At 47.5% G+C, this 16,770-nt stretch overlaps 2 protein-coding genes across 6 annotated transcripts in view; both read left to right on the top strand.

Moving 5' to 3' along the window:
• CLMN (calmin) overlaps positions 1 to 5,201 on the top strand; it is a 69,489-nt gene extending 64,288 nt beyond the window's left edge. The window contains exons 9-13 of one of the 2 annotated variants that reach the window (XM_069950559.1): positions 574 to 1,764; positions 2,224 to 2,384; positions 3,232 to 3,292; positions 3,623 to 3,678; positions 4,347 to 5,201. In XM_069950559.1, coding sequence (XP_069806660.1) covers positions 574 to 1,764; positions 2,224 to 2,384; positions 3,232 to 3,292; positions 3,623 to 3,678; positions 4,347 to 4,533 — 1,656 coding nt within the window. In that variant the 3' untranslated portion in view covers positions 4,534 to 5,201. Of the gene's footprint in view, positions 1 to 573; positions 1,765 to 2,223; positions 2,385 to 3,231; positions 3,293 to 3,622; positions 3,703 to 4,346 lie in introns of those variants that run through there. The other variant, XM_069950558.1, reaches the window with a different exon arrangement.
• A 6,317-nt stretch (positions 5,202 to 11,518) lies between these two features.
• DICER1 (dicer 1, ribonuclease III) overlaps positions 11,519 to 16,770 on the top strand; it is a 53,875-nt gene continuing 48,623 nt past the window's right edge. For 3 of the 4 annotated variants that reach the window (XR_011359458.1, XM_069949284.1, XM_069949287.1), the window contains exon 1: positions 11,519 to 11,583. The gene's annotated coding sequence lies outside the window, so the exon portion shown is untranslated. The remainder of the gene's footprint in view (positions 11,584 to 16,770) is intronic. The other variant, XM_069949286.1, reaches the window with a different exon arrangement.

The raw sequence follows: 16,770 nt of genomic DNA, 5'->3' as shown, positions 1-16,770 counted from the left end.
GAGGGTTAGAGTATGGTTAGAGTTAAGTGTTAGGGTTCGGCAAGAGTCAGAATAGGAGTTAGGTTAAGGATTGAGTTAGATTAGTGTAAGGGTTGGGTTAGGGTTAGGCTAAGGATACAGTTAGATTAGTGCTAGGGTACAAAGCGATTATCAGCTGTACATGGCAGATTACCAGCTGTTCTGGCCAATAATCGCTTTGTGCATGCACGATGTTGGCGGTTTGTTGCCTTCCTGCATGAACCATTTTGTCGATTACAATAGTGGCCGTCGCTCCGTGTTATAGGAGCGTCAACAGCAGACCGCCATCTTCCATGTGCTACCCAGACGATCTTTAGATCGCTTGCTGTAATATCATTGGCAGTGAGCAGAGAGTGAGGGGTGTGCGATTGCTCTGAAATATTGCTCTTAGATTGGTCAGCGATGGATTGCTCTGAAATATCGGGCCGTGTAATTCAGCCCTTAGGCTAGAGTCATGATTATCGTTAGTCTATAATTATGGTTAATTTTAGGATAACTAAGGTTAAAAAAAAAAAAAAAAAAAATCATGCAAAGTTGCTTTTTCTTTGCCTTCAGGATGAGTTTGCGGAGGAAGATGAAGAAGCCCCCCTGGAGATGACGTATGTACGGTATACAGATGGGCCGATGGAGGAGGAGGGTAAAATTATAACTGTGAGCAGAGAGGAGGATAAAGGCTACACCGTGGAACTTCAGACAAGACCTCTTACTCCACCTGAGACATATGCCGAAGTAGATATCCCATACGATAAACCAAATGTAGAGAAATGTGAGAAAAACCCATTTGAGGACCCAACTGAGAAAACACATAGCCAAGAACTAAATGCTGACTCTGCTCGGTTAACGTTAGATAACGTCATAAGGCGGCTGGAATTGTCTCCAAGGAGATTTGATGCGGCCAGGAGAAGTCCTGTTCCACCAGAGATGAATGGTGAAGGAAACAATGGAGGTTATGAAGGCTCGGGTGACATCTTTTTTCCCAGTGGAAAAAATTTTCCTCCTTACGCAGACTCTTCAGATACTCAGTCCACCTCTACGATAAGCCCCGGGGCGGACAATATTAGTGACACTTCCTCATTGTTCTCCTTTTCCGGTAAGGAACCCACTGAATTATTTTATCAAAGAGAAGTGGGCCGTAGAGCCGCGAGGCCAGAGATAATAATTGAAGACGCCGATAGCTGCAAGTATGTCATTCACGAACCCAGTGATGGTCCGGAAGGCGAGAACTCCAAGCAGCTGACGGTCTTCCAAGCCTATAGAGCAAGTGACAACGATAGTCGTGTCCAGGCTTCAGAGACTGACGCAGAAGGAGATGTGACAGATGGCTCGGGAACACCAAAGATTTCCATCATCCCCCATGACTTATTCTATTATCCTCACTATAGCGTCCCTATTTCAGACGTCTTACAAGCCTTCGCCGACACCTGTCCGGATAGCCTCCTAGAACAGACCTTCACTTTTGACGTTTCATCTGAGGAACGAACAGGAGGAGACACTTCGACGCTCAGTAGTGGAATCTACTTGGACACGGAGTCGACAGGAAGCGATACTTCCATAGAAGAGTCTCAGGAGATGGCATTTGGTCTGGAGGACTATGGACACAATGTAAATTATGGAAAAATAAGGTCACAGGAGCCGCTAGTCAGATCAATGCCGAATGGATCAGTAACTCAAGCGACTCGAGAAGGATCTAGCAGCCCTTTTCCCTTCCATCCCGGCTATAATCCTGGCTATAACTACGCATTTCAGGTACTTTTATTGTAGGTTTGACCTTTATTGGTGTTTAAGGGATCATCGAGTGTTAGAAAAACATGGCCACTTGTCTCCTGTGTGTGGAGGGTAGTTGCAGCTTGGTTCTATTGAAGAAAATGGAGCTTAATTGCAAACCACACCTGACCTGGAGATAAGATTGGTGCTGTCTCTGGAAGAAAGTGGCCATGTTTTCCTAGAGCTGGATAACCCCTTTAATGACTTTGTTGTATTCTTTGGTGTTGGCAGAATTGAGGTTCTCCAAGGGGCCACCAAAGGAGGCAATTAAGATTTTGCTATGGTCCCTCCATTCTGGTTAGTTAGAGTGGACCCATATTGTTAGAGTCAATTGGCTTTTCTGGTAAGTGTATGGATCTGTAGTCTGTGCAGCTTAGCCTATCCTACTATCCTACATCTTACTATAACACACACCTCACAGAAGTGTCTTGGTTTCATCAGGATGTTGGTACAGATAGTTCCGAGGAGGAAGGGAAGGAGCCATGGTCAAGGAGAGATGTATACGTCTGTGGACGAGGTGATCTGGAGGATGAAGATTTACAGGAGAAAGAGGAACAAGAGGACAAGGAAGCTACAGAAACCGAGGAGTTCTGGCTGACAAGGTAACGTCCTATCCAGCTTAGGGTATGTGCAATCTACGGAATCCGTGCGGATAATTTCCCGCGGATTCCTCCACTCGCCCCTGTACGCTCCCTCTTGAAGTTAATTTTTTGGCCATAGAATGGAGCCTATGGGACGGGCGGAACTTCAAGCGGAAGCATGCACGGAATCCACTGAAAGTCAGCCGCATGGATTCCGTAGTGTGCACATACCCTTATAGTAATAAAGATCATGTAACCTTTGCTCAAATACTCTGCACTGCTGAGGACGTTGTTCCTTCCACTCACTCTGCAACCTCCCATAAGATTGCTACACTCTTCTTCAGAACTATTCTGTGCTGCCTCTAAATCATGGTGTGCCAACTGCCAGAATATCAGTATATTTCTTTCCTTTCTACTCATCTCCTGAAATACTCTGTGCTGCTGGAGGAAACATACTCCTTTCACTAATGGTGTGTTATTTAGACAGATTTTTGAAGCCAAAGCCAGGAACAGACTATAAACAGGGAACAGGTCATAAAGGAAAGACTGAGCTTTTTCCTCTTCTCAAATCCATTCTTGGCTTTGGCTTCAAAAATCTGTCAGCTAAATCTCTCTGTGTATACCCACATATTGACCTAATGTAAGTTCTGAACAAACCTATCCTGAAATACTCTGTGCTGCTAGTTAGACCCTTCTCCTTCCATTAACTCTCAGAGTGTCCTCCCGTAAGGTCACCACTCGTCTCTAGAGTTTTTGCTTCCAGGCATCCATGAAGCTTTTTCAGCCGTTCCATTTATAAGATATGATATCTCTAATGTCAGAAATCTACAACTTGTGAACCGTAAACTAACGTATCTGTCTCTCGCAGGGATATACAGAATGACAGCGGCGTACACAGGAGGGGAGAGCGGAGCGCTCCAGGACATTCTGTAAGTAATGGCGGAATACTGGAGCTATAGACAGTCCAAATCTCAGCTCCTCCATATAGAACAGGGATAGGGACCTTTGGCCCTTCAGCTGCTGCAAAATTACAATTTCCATCATGCCTGGACAGCCAAAGCTTTAGCTTTGGCTGTCCAGGCATGATGGGAATTGTAGTTTTGCAACGGCTGGAAGGCCAAAGGTCCCTATCCCTGGTATAGGAGGTTTCTATATTAAATAGTACCTCCATGGTCTGTGTAATAGTATTAGTCCGTCATCTCTGTTGTTGTTTGTTTGTTACATTCTGTTACATTGTTACCTTTCTCTATATTTCCCAGGATTCTGGAGCTTATAAGAACCTGAATGGAGAAGGAGAGCAGCTATTAGGATTGGGGTAAATGCCTTTCTTCTTTGATATGTTATCCGCATAGAATTTAGTTTATATCCCTAATAATTTTCTATTTACTAATAAGAATTGGTTCATCCATAACTCACTAGCTCCCTCTGCAGCTCTCATGGAGAATCTCAAGCAAATAAGGACAACGCCCCCAATATGTCATACCTAAATATTGGATTTCCACATTTATGTGGCAGTTTTTACCGTCTATACAAATAATTAGAAACGGTTTATAGTATCCACAAGGCACCATTTTATAGAATCATAATAGAATGAATAATCCTGCATTACACCCTATATTATCCTCCAGAGCTGCACTCACTATTCTGCTGGTGGGGTCACTGTGTACATATATTACATTACTGATCCCGTACTGATCCTGAGTTACATCCTGTATTATACTCCAGAGCTGCACTCACTATTCTGCTGGTGGGGTCACTGTGTATATACATTACATTACTGATCCTGTACTGATCCTGAGTTACATCCTGTATTATACTCCAGAGCTGCACTCACTATTCTGCTGGTGAGGTCACTGTGTACATACATTACATTACTGATCCCGTACTGATCCTGAGTTACATCCTGTATTATACTCCAGAGCTGCACTCACTATTCTGCTAGCAATGTGATATAACTAACCCATTACCTTTTTTTCTCTATAGGAAAAAACAGACAAATAAAGCTGCCATCCAGGGAACACTTGCGGTGAACTCCAGCTGGCCGTTCTCCAGTCTCCAGCCCCCGGACACCTTCCACCTGCTCATTGCTTTGTGGATTCTCTGTTATTTCCTGCTGATCCTTCCCGAGTTGGATTTGAGCAAAGTCTCGTTTTTTGTAGAGAGTGACTGACGCCCGCGGCCGGGTGACGTCCGCTCCTGTCACATGACGGGGCACCGAACTTGTTCTCCAGCAATAATAACCCCACCTGCTTCTTACATTATAATGAAGCAAAAACAGGAGCAGGGAAGGTGCAGCGGGGAGAGGACCAGGAGGTCGCTTTGTGCCTTTTTGGGGTAAAAAATATATAGTTATGGTCATTTCCTGATGCTTTTCCTTATATGTTGCTGGTAGATCTAGCTCTTCGTTTTTACTGAGGATCTGAAAGCCTAGCTAGATGCCTCCTGTGGATCGTCCAGCAATATGGGGTGTACATAGAGAAGAGGGGGACCTGTACAAATCCTTCCCATGCTCCTCTATGGCGGTTCTCTGCTGAGCCTATCTAGTACATGGCGGCTCTTTACATTACTGCCAGACACAGAAACATTATATAGGTGTCATCTCAGATCTGATAAATCCTACTACTGCAGCCTAATAGTCGCTGACTACTTACCGGACTGTCTGGCTTTTGATAACGTTTATAACCTTATCCTTTAGATCTCGATAAGTTATCCGACACAACATGACTAAGCACCATCTAGTTCTTTGTGTGCCCTTTGGTGATGTTGCAGGAAAAGTAATAGAAATATTACAGCCCCGGCGACTGACTGCTGATTTATGGGATCCCGGACGCCCCCTGCAAAAAGGCACGAGGACCCCTGTAATTGTTATAAGCTGCTATAAGGAGCGGTATTGTAATACTATCAATGTGGTGTACCATTATATATGTAATATGTATCTACAGAAGGAGGTGAGTCGCTGTGTACTGCAGAGCTGCACTCACTATTCTGCTGGTGAGGTCACTGTGTACATACATTACATTATTTATTCCTTACTGATCCTGAGTTACATCCTGTATTATACTCTAGAGCTGCACTCACTATTCTGCTGGTGGGGTCACTGTGTACATACATGACATTACTTATCCTGAGTTACATCCTATATTATACTCCAGAGCTGCATTCACTATTCCTCTGGTGAGGTCACTGTGTATATACATTATATTACTGACCCTGCACTGATCCTGAGTTACCATATACTCCAGAGCTGCACTCACTATTCTTCTGGTGGAGTCACTATGTACATACATTACATTATTTATTCTTTACTGATCCTGAGTTCCATACTGTATTATATTCCAGAGCTGCACTCACTATTCTGCTAGTGGGGGTCACTGTATACATACAGTACATTACATTACTTATCCAGTACTGATCCTGAGTTACATCCTGTATTATACTCCAGAGCTGCACTCACTATTCTGCTGGTTGGTATTGGAAACAATAATTTAGTTGTTAAAACAGTAGATAACTGCAGAATAGTGAGCGCAGCTCTCGAGTATAATACAGGATGTAACTCAGGATCAGTACAGGATAAGTAATGTAATGTATGTACACAGTGATCCCACCAGCAGAATAGTGAGTGCAGCTCTGGAGAATAATACAGGATGTAACGCAGTATCATTGTACGTACACACTGACTCTGCTGTCTCTGTAGATTCATTCTTTATATTACCAGTAAGATGATGTGTGGAGATGGATAAGGTTCCCTACCCCTGCTATATATGACCCTAGCCCTCCACTATGGTAGCATGCCTTGTCCCCATTCAAGTAATGTACAAATCATACAGGATGTGGGGTCAGCAGGGAGGGTTGTAGCAATCTACGCAACATTGTTACCTTCATAGAGATCTCAATGTATTCTCTTCCAGTGTTGCCAAACAAGAGCCAAACCTCTGGAGGAGTCTCGGATTTTATCTCTGCGATACTTTTATGGTATTTTATATGTATATAGAAAGCCAGAAGCGGATGGAATTCTGTGTATATTCTTAGATTGTTTTATATTTATACTTCTAGATTCTATATTGGCCATGGCACATGGTAGAAGTTTTATGGAGAACATTCCTATATGGACCTGCACTTTAAATGAGGGTCTTATGAAGACACAGTGATGAGGTGGGCTGCTATATGTGGCAGCCATAGCCATGATCAGACTACTTGAGTTTCCTATAGACCACAGGTGTCAAACTTGCAGAACTACAATTCCCATCATGCCTGGACAGCCAAAGCTAAAGCTTGATGGGAATTGTAGTTAGGCAACAGTTAGGGGCCTATTACACGGAGCGATAATCGGCCAAATCGATTATCGCTCTGTTTAATAGAGACAGCGATCAGCCGAGGACAACAATATCAGTGGATCGTTGGTTTAGGTTTGGACGTAAAATCGTCAGGCTACGTGTAATAGCGATGTGCGGCCGACGGCTGATGATTCCCCAAACACCTGAAACCTTACCTCTCCCCGCTCCCCGTCTTCTCTCCTGTGCTCCTCAGCTTCCCGCTCCTGGTGGCAGGGACGGCGTCTGACCAGCCCGTCAGCTACTGCCGCTGGGACCGGGAAGCTGCGGAGCACAGGAGAGAAGACTGGAAGCGGGGAGAGGTAAGGTGTCAAGTGTTTGGGCAAGGGCTGCATGGACATCGTTAACAATGTCCATGCAGCCCTTACTGCCCGATTATCGGGCTGTCCACTATGTACAGTAAACGAGCGTGCTGGTTTGAGACGCAGCTCTAGTCTATGTAGGTGAATGGTCCAGTATAAATAGAGATGAATTTTAATATATATGTGCAAGAAAAGAAAAGAATAAAGCCTATTTATTTATTGTGTAATTCTGTCAGTGTATGTACAGGAGGTGAGAGGCGGGCGGGGAGATTTTTCTACAGCTAAGGGCGGGGGTGCGTTTTGTAAACGATAAACGATAGTTTATTGCTGGGGGGGGGGCACATTCGGGGCATTATAATCGAGAGACTGGAGATGGTGCATGGTCACAGGGCTATATTTTTTTCTGGGTTTGAAAACTGACATTCCGGTTACTGTACGATGTATGTATACCAATCAGCCATAAGATTAAAACCACCTGCCTAATTGTATAAGTCTCCCTCTGACCTCTCGGCATGGCTTAAGGATCTCATACTGTAGTTGTGTTAATGTGCTACAGTCTTCTGCACCTAGTTATTTGACTAGGAACTGCCAGTGATTCAGCTTTCCTTTGTCCACTTCTCCTCCTGTATACCCAATCCAGCGTACACCTGACCAGTGAGTTCCCTTGTCATTGTACTTGTTATCCTACACCAGGGATGGCGAACCTTCAGCTCTCCAGCTGTTGCAAAACTACAAATCCCATCATGCCTGGACAGCCAAAGCCGAAGTCTCCCCATCCCTGCCCTACACCATCTTATGTACAGTCACCGCCATGCTTGCTGTTATATAACTTCTGACTATAACAGAACTGTGGTGCCGTCTTTCCTATTGGATCTGATAACCAACATCATTTGTCGGGAGCTATCTGCCACCACAATACTGAGACACAAAAATCCAGATTTCCCAGCAGAACATTATCCACCACCCTAACCATCGTGACCCATGAGGCACACTATGGAAATTTACCACGGATAATTTACCACGGATTCTCCCCCCGGGATCCCGCTTCACTGTCCGCCCATCCCATAGACTCCATTCTATGGTCAAGCAGATTCCGCCGTCCGTCCAAAGAATGAACCTGTCCATTTTATGGGCAGACGGCGGAATCTGCCTGACCATAGAATAAAGTCTATGGGACGAGCGGCGGAATCCGCGGCAAGCTATCCGTGAGAATTCCTTAGTGTGGACACACCCTAAAACAGCAGGGAATTTTTCAGCAGTTTTCTCTGCTGTAGGATCAAACTACATGGGCTACCTTTCAAGCCTTTCACACACATGACTGAGCCTTGGACCCCTTTGACCTTGTCCCCAGTTATTTTTCCTAAGTGCTAAGGCTGGGTTCACACTACACTTTTGCAATCCGTTTTTTGCAAAAAAAAAACGGATGAAAAAAAAAAAACGGATTGCAAAAACGTAGTGTGAACCCAGCCTAACCATTAAATACCGGGAACACCCCATATGCCTGGCCCCTATAGGGATGCTCTGACCCATCGTCTACACATCACAGTCACTCACATCCTTACGTGTTTCCATTTCACCATTATATCTCACTCCGGTCAGGCACCATTATCAGAAGAAATTCCTCGCTTCACCTGTCAGTGGTTTTAATGTTATGGCTCACTGTGATATACTACAAGGTAACACATAGATACTATGTAACAATATTTTTTTGTTCTGTGTGGCTACCATGAATAGTCCACAAAACCTGAATATCTGGCACCTCTGTGATTGGAGGGATGGGACGCAGCAGCTTCTTGTAGCCGGAACGGAGGTGACAACCATGACCGCTCGCCATAGGGGACATGGGTGGACAGTCCCGTCATGGGGGCGAAGGAAAAGTAAACCTGCAGGAATGGTTGATTTTCATGTCAATTTTGTAGGTTTACAGCCCTACCTGCCCCTTATCAGACTGTTCCTGCCCCTATGACATCACTAAGCAATGCACTAAGAGGCTCAGCGCAATGCGCCATGTATATACCATGTGTGGATAATCCAGCTGTTAATAATGGACATCTATTCCTGCAGCTAATTGCAGATTATTGTTATAGAGCAATTGTATATTATGTTGTGTTACTAAATCTTAATAAAAGACCCTGATGGAACAATAGCTATTTGTGTCCTGTTCGTTACGCCACACTGATCGTAGGCAGAGTAATAAGAAGAAAACCTCCGTACTTTACAGCACCAAGGAGACATTACTAGAATTAACTGAACGGATTCTACTTTATATTCGATACTTTATATATCATAACGTACCAAGAGTCATGGACTCTGATACGCACCACAGCCAATGACTGTCTGTTATCTGTCAAGTTTAAAAGGAGCTCAAAATGTTTCTCCCAACCCATTAAAGGGGAAAATTATTTTCTTTTATATCAGCTGGTGTCAGAAAGTTATATAGATTTGTTATTTACTTCTATTGAAAAAATCTCCAGTCTTCCAGTACTTATCAGCTGCTGTATGTCCTGTAAGAAGTGGTGTATTCTTTCCAGTCTGATACAGAGATCTCTGCTGCCACCTCAGTCCATGTTAGGAACTGTTCAAAGCAGTAGCAAATCTCCATGTGAAAGAATTTTTTGTCGGAGTTCCCCTTTCATTGCAAGTAACGTCCAAACCACCCTGATACGTAGCCCCTTAAGTCCCACTCGGTTGCAAGTATTGGAACATAAATAAGGAAATACAGTGGTGCCTTGGATTACGAGCATAATTCGTTCTGGGACCGCGCTTGTAATCCAAATCCACTCTTAAACCAAAACTAATTTTCCCATAAGAAATCACAGAAATGCAGACAATTGGTTCCACGCCCCAAATATAATGATTTATTATTCTGAATAACATGTAAAACAAATGAAACAAACATTCAGAAACAGCAGAATATGTGATATTATAAGTTACTGTACAGTAATGGAGAGGATGGGAAACACAAGGACTGACAGAGACTGCAGGGAGCATGAAGGAATAAGCAGGGCAGATGTGGGCACATACATGCAGCACTCTCTGTCGGGGGAGAGAGGGGTTACAGCTATGGAGAGATTATCTCCACAGTCCTGTCCCCTGATGTAAGCCCCAGCCTCAGGTGGATCTGCTATGATTTGTAAGGTGAGGGAGACTTCCTGGGTCAGAGTACAGGGCTGTAGACCCCGCTATGCAGACCACGCCCCTCCTCCACTCACGCTCCCACCGAGTACAGGGAGCTCTTAAACCAAAGCAATGCTCTTAAAGCAAGTCACAATTTTGAAAAACTGTGAGCTCTTAAACCAAAATGCTTTTAAATTAAGGTACCACTGTACCAGGGTGGCCCCTTTTGTGTCAAAGTCTAACTCTGTGGTGATTATTGTGACATGACAAGGGTACCAAGGCTAGGTATCCATCCGCAGATAGCTGTTTCGGGGTATTTGCCCCTCGTCAGTGTGGAGCAGGATTCTGGCTACCAGGGGCAATTAAAAATAGACCAACGGCACACAGCAATCACTGAACTCAGGAACTGTTCAGAGCAGTAGCAAATCTACATGAGAAACATTTTTTTTTGTCGGAGTTCCCCTTTAAGTGCAAGTAACGTCCCATATATTTGCGGATGCACAGCGAAGTGTGCAGAATAATGAAGATAGGTAGAGCTGCGCCCTATTATGTGAGCTATTATGGGCTGTATAGGAAATTGTTAACAATGCTCACTGCTAAGACCCGCTGTGATCAGGGGAGAGAGCGCGGCAGCAGCAGCGCCATCCACTCCCGGCTATATGTACGTAAATCCAATTCCAACAATGCTACACATATGTGTACACAATGATACACAAGTACACATACAAGTCTACATAGACAAAATAAGTGGCTGGCAGGAACTGGATCCCGCTGCTGCACTCCCTGGCTAGATCTCCTGATCACAGCTGGTCTCGGCAGTGACACCCACTTTAATCAATAACTTTTCACATGCCTGATCACTTGTCAAAAGTAATATTTCATGACAGTGTCTCTTTAAATTTAGGTGTAGGAGTAAAGAATAAACCTTTAAACAATAAAGTCATTTGTATAGAAGTCAGCATGACTGAAGTCAGGCAGAAAATGTGTATTTGATCTTGTTCTAGGGAATGTGACCAGGCCTACAAACATAGAGGTGGGATGGACATGGGCACACAGGGTATAATGGAATATGGACATGTAGGAAAGGTACTGATGTATTATATGTGTGCACAAAGGTAAAGGCAGAATATAGAAGTATCATAGTACAGTAACTACCACAAAGGTACAGTGGTATCATGGAGGTGGGTGGCACAGGGCACAAATGAGGGTAAAGCAATGAGTTTTGGAGCTGAGGATCGAGCAGACTGTCTAATAAAGAGACAGCGTCTCCCTTTAAGCGACTTCCGGCCCAGGCCCCTCCCTTTCCGGCCGACCGCAGTCACATGACCGTGACGTCAGGCGGCGATCTCTTGGCGGTGGCCGGTGGACGGGCCCTGTCTGCGCCGCTGTCTCCCCTCATCTGCCCGGAGCCCGTCAGCCCCCGCATCCTTCCGCCGTGTGGGGTCTCATGAGCCCGGCCTGGCCCCGCGGGTAAGAGCCTCCTCAGGTCTGTGCGGCTATCGGCCCCGGAGCCCGGCACAATGCGGGGACAGAGGCTGCATGTGCCCGGAGAGCGGCGGTGCCCGGTGCTGAGACTGCGCTGCCGCCTGCGGAGGGGACCGGGTGTGCGGGGGGGAAGCTGCAATACAGGCGGCTGCGGGTACAGGGGACATATCACTATACAGGAGGTTACACTGCCAGGCTGCGGGTACATATCACTATACAGGGGGTTACACTGCCAGGCTGCGGGTACATATCACTATACAGGGGGTTACACTGCCAGGCTGCGGGGACATATCACTATACAGGGGGTTACACTGCCAGGCTGCGGGTACTGGGTACATATCACCATACAGGGGGTTACACTGCCAGGCTGCGGGGACATATCACTATACAGGGGGTTACACTGCCAGGCTGCGGGTACTGGGTACATATCACCATACAGGAGGTTACACTGCCAGGCTGCGGGTACATATCACCATACAGGAGGTTACACTGCCAGGCTGCGGGTACTGGGTACATATCACCATACAGGAGGTTACACTGCCAGGCTGCGGGTACATATCACCATACAGGGGGTTACACTGCCAGGCTGCGGGTACATATCACTATACAGGGGGTTACACTGCCAGGCTGCGGGTACATATCACCATACAGGAGGTTACACTGCCAGGCTGCGGGTACATATCACTATACAGGGGGTTACACTGCCAGGCTGCGGGTACAGGGGACATATCACCATACAGGAGGTTACACTGCCAGGCTGTGGGTACATATCACTATACAGGGGGTTACACTGCCAGGCTGCGGGTACATATCACCATACAGGAGGTTACACTGCCAGGCTGCGGGTACATATCACTATACAGGGGGTTACACTGCCAGGCTGCGAGTACATATCACTATACAGGGGGTTACACTGCCAGGCTGCGGGTACATATCACTATACAGGAGGTTACACTGCTAGGCTGCGGGTACATATCACTATACAGGAGGTTACACTGCCAGGCTGCGGGTACATATCACTATACAGGGGGTTACACTGCCAGGCTGCTGGTACATATCACCATACAGGAGGTTACACTGCCAGGCTGCGGGTACATATCACCATACAGGGGGTTACACTGCCAGGCTGCGGGTACATATCACCATACAGGGGGTTACACTGCCAGGCTGCGGGTACATATCACCATACAGGAGGTTACACTGCCAGGCTGCGGGGACATATCACTATACAGGGGGTTACACTGCCAGGCTGTGGGTACATATCACTATACAGGGGGTTACACTGCCAGGCTGCGGGTACAGGGGACATATCACCATACAGGAGGTTACACTGCCAGGCTGCGGGTACATATCACTATACAGGAGGTTACACTGCCAGGCTGCGGGTACATATCACCATACAGGGGGTTACACTGCCAGGCTGCGGGTACATATCACTATACAGGAGGTTACACTGCCAGGCTGCGGGTACATATCACTATACAGGGGGTTACACTGCCAGGCTGTGGGTACATATCACTATACAGGGGGTTACACTGCCAGGCTGCGGGTACATATCACTATACAGGGGGTTACACTGCCAGGCTGCGGGTACAGGGGACATATCACCATACAGGAGGTTACACTGCCAGGCTGCGGGTACATATCACTATACAGGAGGTTACACTGCCAGGCTGCGGGTACATATCACCATACAGGGGGTTACACTGCCAGGCTGCGGGTACATATCACTATACAGGAGGTTACACTGCCAGGCTGCGAGTACATATCACTATACAGGGGGTTACACTGCCAGGCTGCGGGTACATATCACTATACAGGAGGTTACACTGCTAGGCTGCGGGTACATATCACTATACAGGAGGTTACACTGCCAGGCTGCGGGTACATATCACTATACAGGGGGTTACACTGCCAGGCTGCTGGTACATATCACCATACAGGAGGTTACACTGCCAGGCTGCGGGTACATATCACCATACAGGGGGTTACACTGCCAGGCTGCGGGTACATATCACCATACAGGAGGTTACACTGCCAGGCTGTGGGTACATATCACTATACAGGGGGTTACACTGCCAGGCTGTGGGTACATATCACTATACAGGGGGTTACACTGCCAGGCTGCGGGTACAGGGGACATATCACCATACAGGAGGTTACACTGCCAGGCTGCGGGTACATATCACTATACAGGAGGTTACACTGCCAGGCTGCGGGTACATATCACCATACAGGGGGTTACACTGCCAGGCTGCGGGTACATATCACTATACAGGAGGTTACACTGCCAGGCTGCGGGTACATATCACTATACAGGGGGTTACACTGCCAGGCTGTGGGTACATATCACTATACAGGGGGTTACACTGCCAGGCTGTGGGTACATATCACTATACAGGGGGTTACACTGCCAGGCTGCGGGTACAGGGGACATATCACCATACAGGAGGTTACACTGCCAGGCTGCGGGTACATATCACTATACAGGAGGTTACACTGCCAGGCTGCGGGTACATATCACCATACAGGGGGTTACACTGCCAGGCTGCGGGTACATATCACTATACAGGAGGTTACACTGCCAGGCTGCGGGTACATATCACCATACAGGAGGTTACACTGCCAGGCTGCGGGTACATATCACCATACAGGGGGTTACACTGCCAGGCTGTGGGTACAGGTGACATATCACCATACAGGAGGTTACACTGCCAGGCTGCGGGTACATATCACTATACAGGAGGTTACACTGCCAGGCTGCGGGTACATATCACTATACAGGAGGTTACACTGCCAGGCTGCGGGTACATATCACTATACAGGAGGTTACACTGCCAGGCTGCGGGTACATATCACTATACAGGAGGTTACACTGCCAGGCTGCGGGTACATATCACTATACAGGGGGTTACACTGCCAGGCTGCGGGTACAGGAGACATATCACCATACAGGAGGTTACACTGCCAGGCTGCGGGTACATATCACTATACAGGGGGTTACACTGCCAGGCTGCGGGTACAGGGGACATATCACCATACAGGAGGTTACACTGCCAGGCTGCGGGTACATATCACTATACAGGGGGTTACACTGCCAGGCTGCGGGTACATATCACTATACAGGAGGTTACACTGCCAGGCTGCGGGTACATATCACTATACAGGAGGTTACACTGCCAGGCTGCGGGTACATATCACTATACAGGAGGTTACACTGCCAGGCTGCGGGTACATATCACTAAACAGGAGGTTACACTGCCAGGCTGCGGGTACAGGAGACATATCACCATACAGGGGGTTACACTGCCAGGCTGCGGGTACAGGGTATATATCACCATACAGGGGGTTACACTGCCAGGCTGCGGGTACATATCACCATACAGGAGGTTACACTGCCAGGCTGCGGGTACATATCACTATACAGGGGGTTACACTGCCAGGCTGCGGGTACAGGGGACATATCACCATACAGGAGGTTACACTGCCAGGCTGCGGGTACATATCACTATACAGGGGGTTACACTGCCAGGCTGCGGGTACATATCACTATACAGGTTACACTGCCAGGCTGCGGGTACATATCACTATACAGGAGGTTACACTGCCAGGCTGCGGGGACATATCACCATACAGGGGGTTACACTGCCAGGCTGCGGGTACATATCACTATACAGGGGGTTACACTGCCAGGCTGCGGGTACATATCACTATACAGGGGGTTACACTGCCAGGCTGCGGGTACATATCACCATACAGGAGGTTACACTGCCAGGCTGCGGGTACATATCACTATACAGGGGGTTACACTGCCAGGCTGCGGGTACATATCACTATACAGGGGGTTACACTGCCAGGCTGCGGGTACTGGGTACATATCACCATACAGGAGGTCACACTGCCAGGCTGCGGGTACTGGGTACATATCACCATACAGGAGGTTACACTGCCAGGCTGCGGGTACATATCACCATACAGGAGGTTACACTGCCAGGCTGCGGGTACATATCACTATACAGGGGGTTACACTGCCAGGCTGCGGGTACATATCACCATACAGGAGGTTACACTGCCAGGCTGCGGGTACATATCACCATACAGGGGGTTACACTGCCAGGCTGCGAGTACATATCACTATACAGGAGGGTTACACTGCCAGGCTGCGGGTACATATCACTATACAGGAGGTTACACTGCTAGGCTGCGGGTACATATCACTATACAGGAGGTTACACTGCCAGGCTGCGGGTACATATCACTCATACAGGAGGTTACACTGCCAGGCTGCGGGTACATATCACCATACAGGAGGTTACACTGCCAGGCTGCGGGTACATATCACCTATACAGGGGGTTACACTGCCAGGCTGCGGGTACATATCACCTATACAGGAGGTTACACTGCCAGGCTGCGGGTACATATCACTATACAGGGGGTTACACTGCCAGGCTGCGGGTACATATCACCTATACAGGGGGTTACACTGCCAGGCTGCGGGTACAGGGACATATCACCTACAGGAGGTTACACTGCCAGGCTGCGGGTACATATCACTATACAGGAGGTTACACTGCCAGGCTGCGGGTACATATCACCATACAGGGGGTTACACTGCCAGGCTGCGGGTACATATCACTATACAGGAGGTTACACTGCCAGGCTGCGGGTACATATCACTATACAGGGGGTTACACTGCCAGGCTGTGGGTACATATCACTATACAGGGGGTTACACTGCCAGGCTGTGGGTACATATCACTATACAGGGGGTTACACTGCCAGGCTGCGGGTACAGGGGACATATCACCATACAGGAGGTTACACTGCCAGGCTGCGGGTACATATCACTATACAGGAGGTTACACTGCCAGGCTGCGGGTACATATCACCATACAGGGGGTTACACTGCCAGGCTGCGGGTACATATCACTATACAGGAGGTTACACTGCCAGGCTGCGGGTACATATCACCATACAGGAGGTTACACTGCCAGGCTGCGGGTACATATCACCATACAGGGGGTTACACTGCCAGGCTGTGGGTACAGGTGACATATCACCATACAGGAGGTTACACTGCCAGGCTGCGGGTACATATCACTATACAGGAGGTTACACTGCCAGGCTGCGGGTACATATCACTATACAGGAGGTTACACTGCCAGGCTGCG

This window comes from Dendropsophus ebraccatus, chromosome 13 (genome assembly GCF_027789765.1).
Source record: "Dendropsophus ebraccatus isolate aDenEbr1 chromosome 13, aDenEbr1.pat, whole genome shotgun sequence".
In the NCBI taxonomy this organism is placed as follows: Eukaryota; Metazoa; Chordata; class Amphibia; order Anura; family Hylidae; genus Dendropsophus; species Dendropsophus ebraccatus.
Note: the sequence above shows the minus strand (reverse complement) of the source record. Positions and strands in the feature narration are given on the sequence as shown.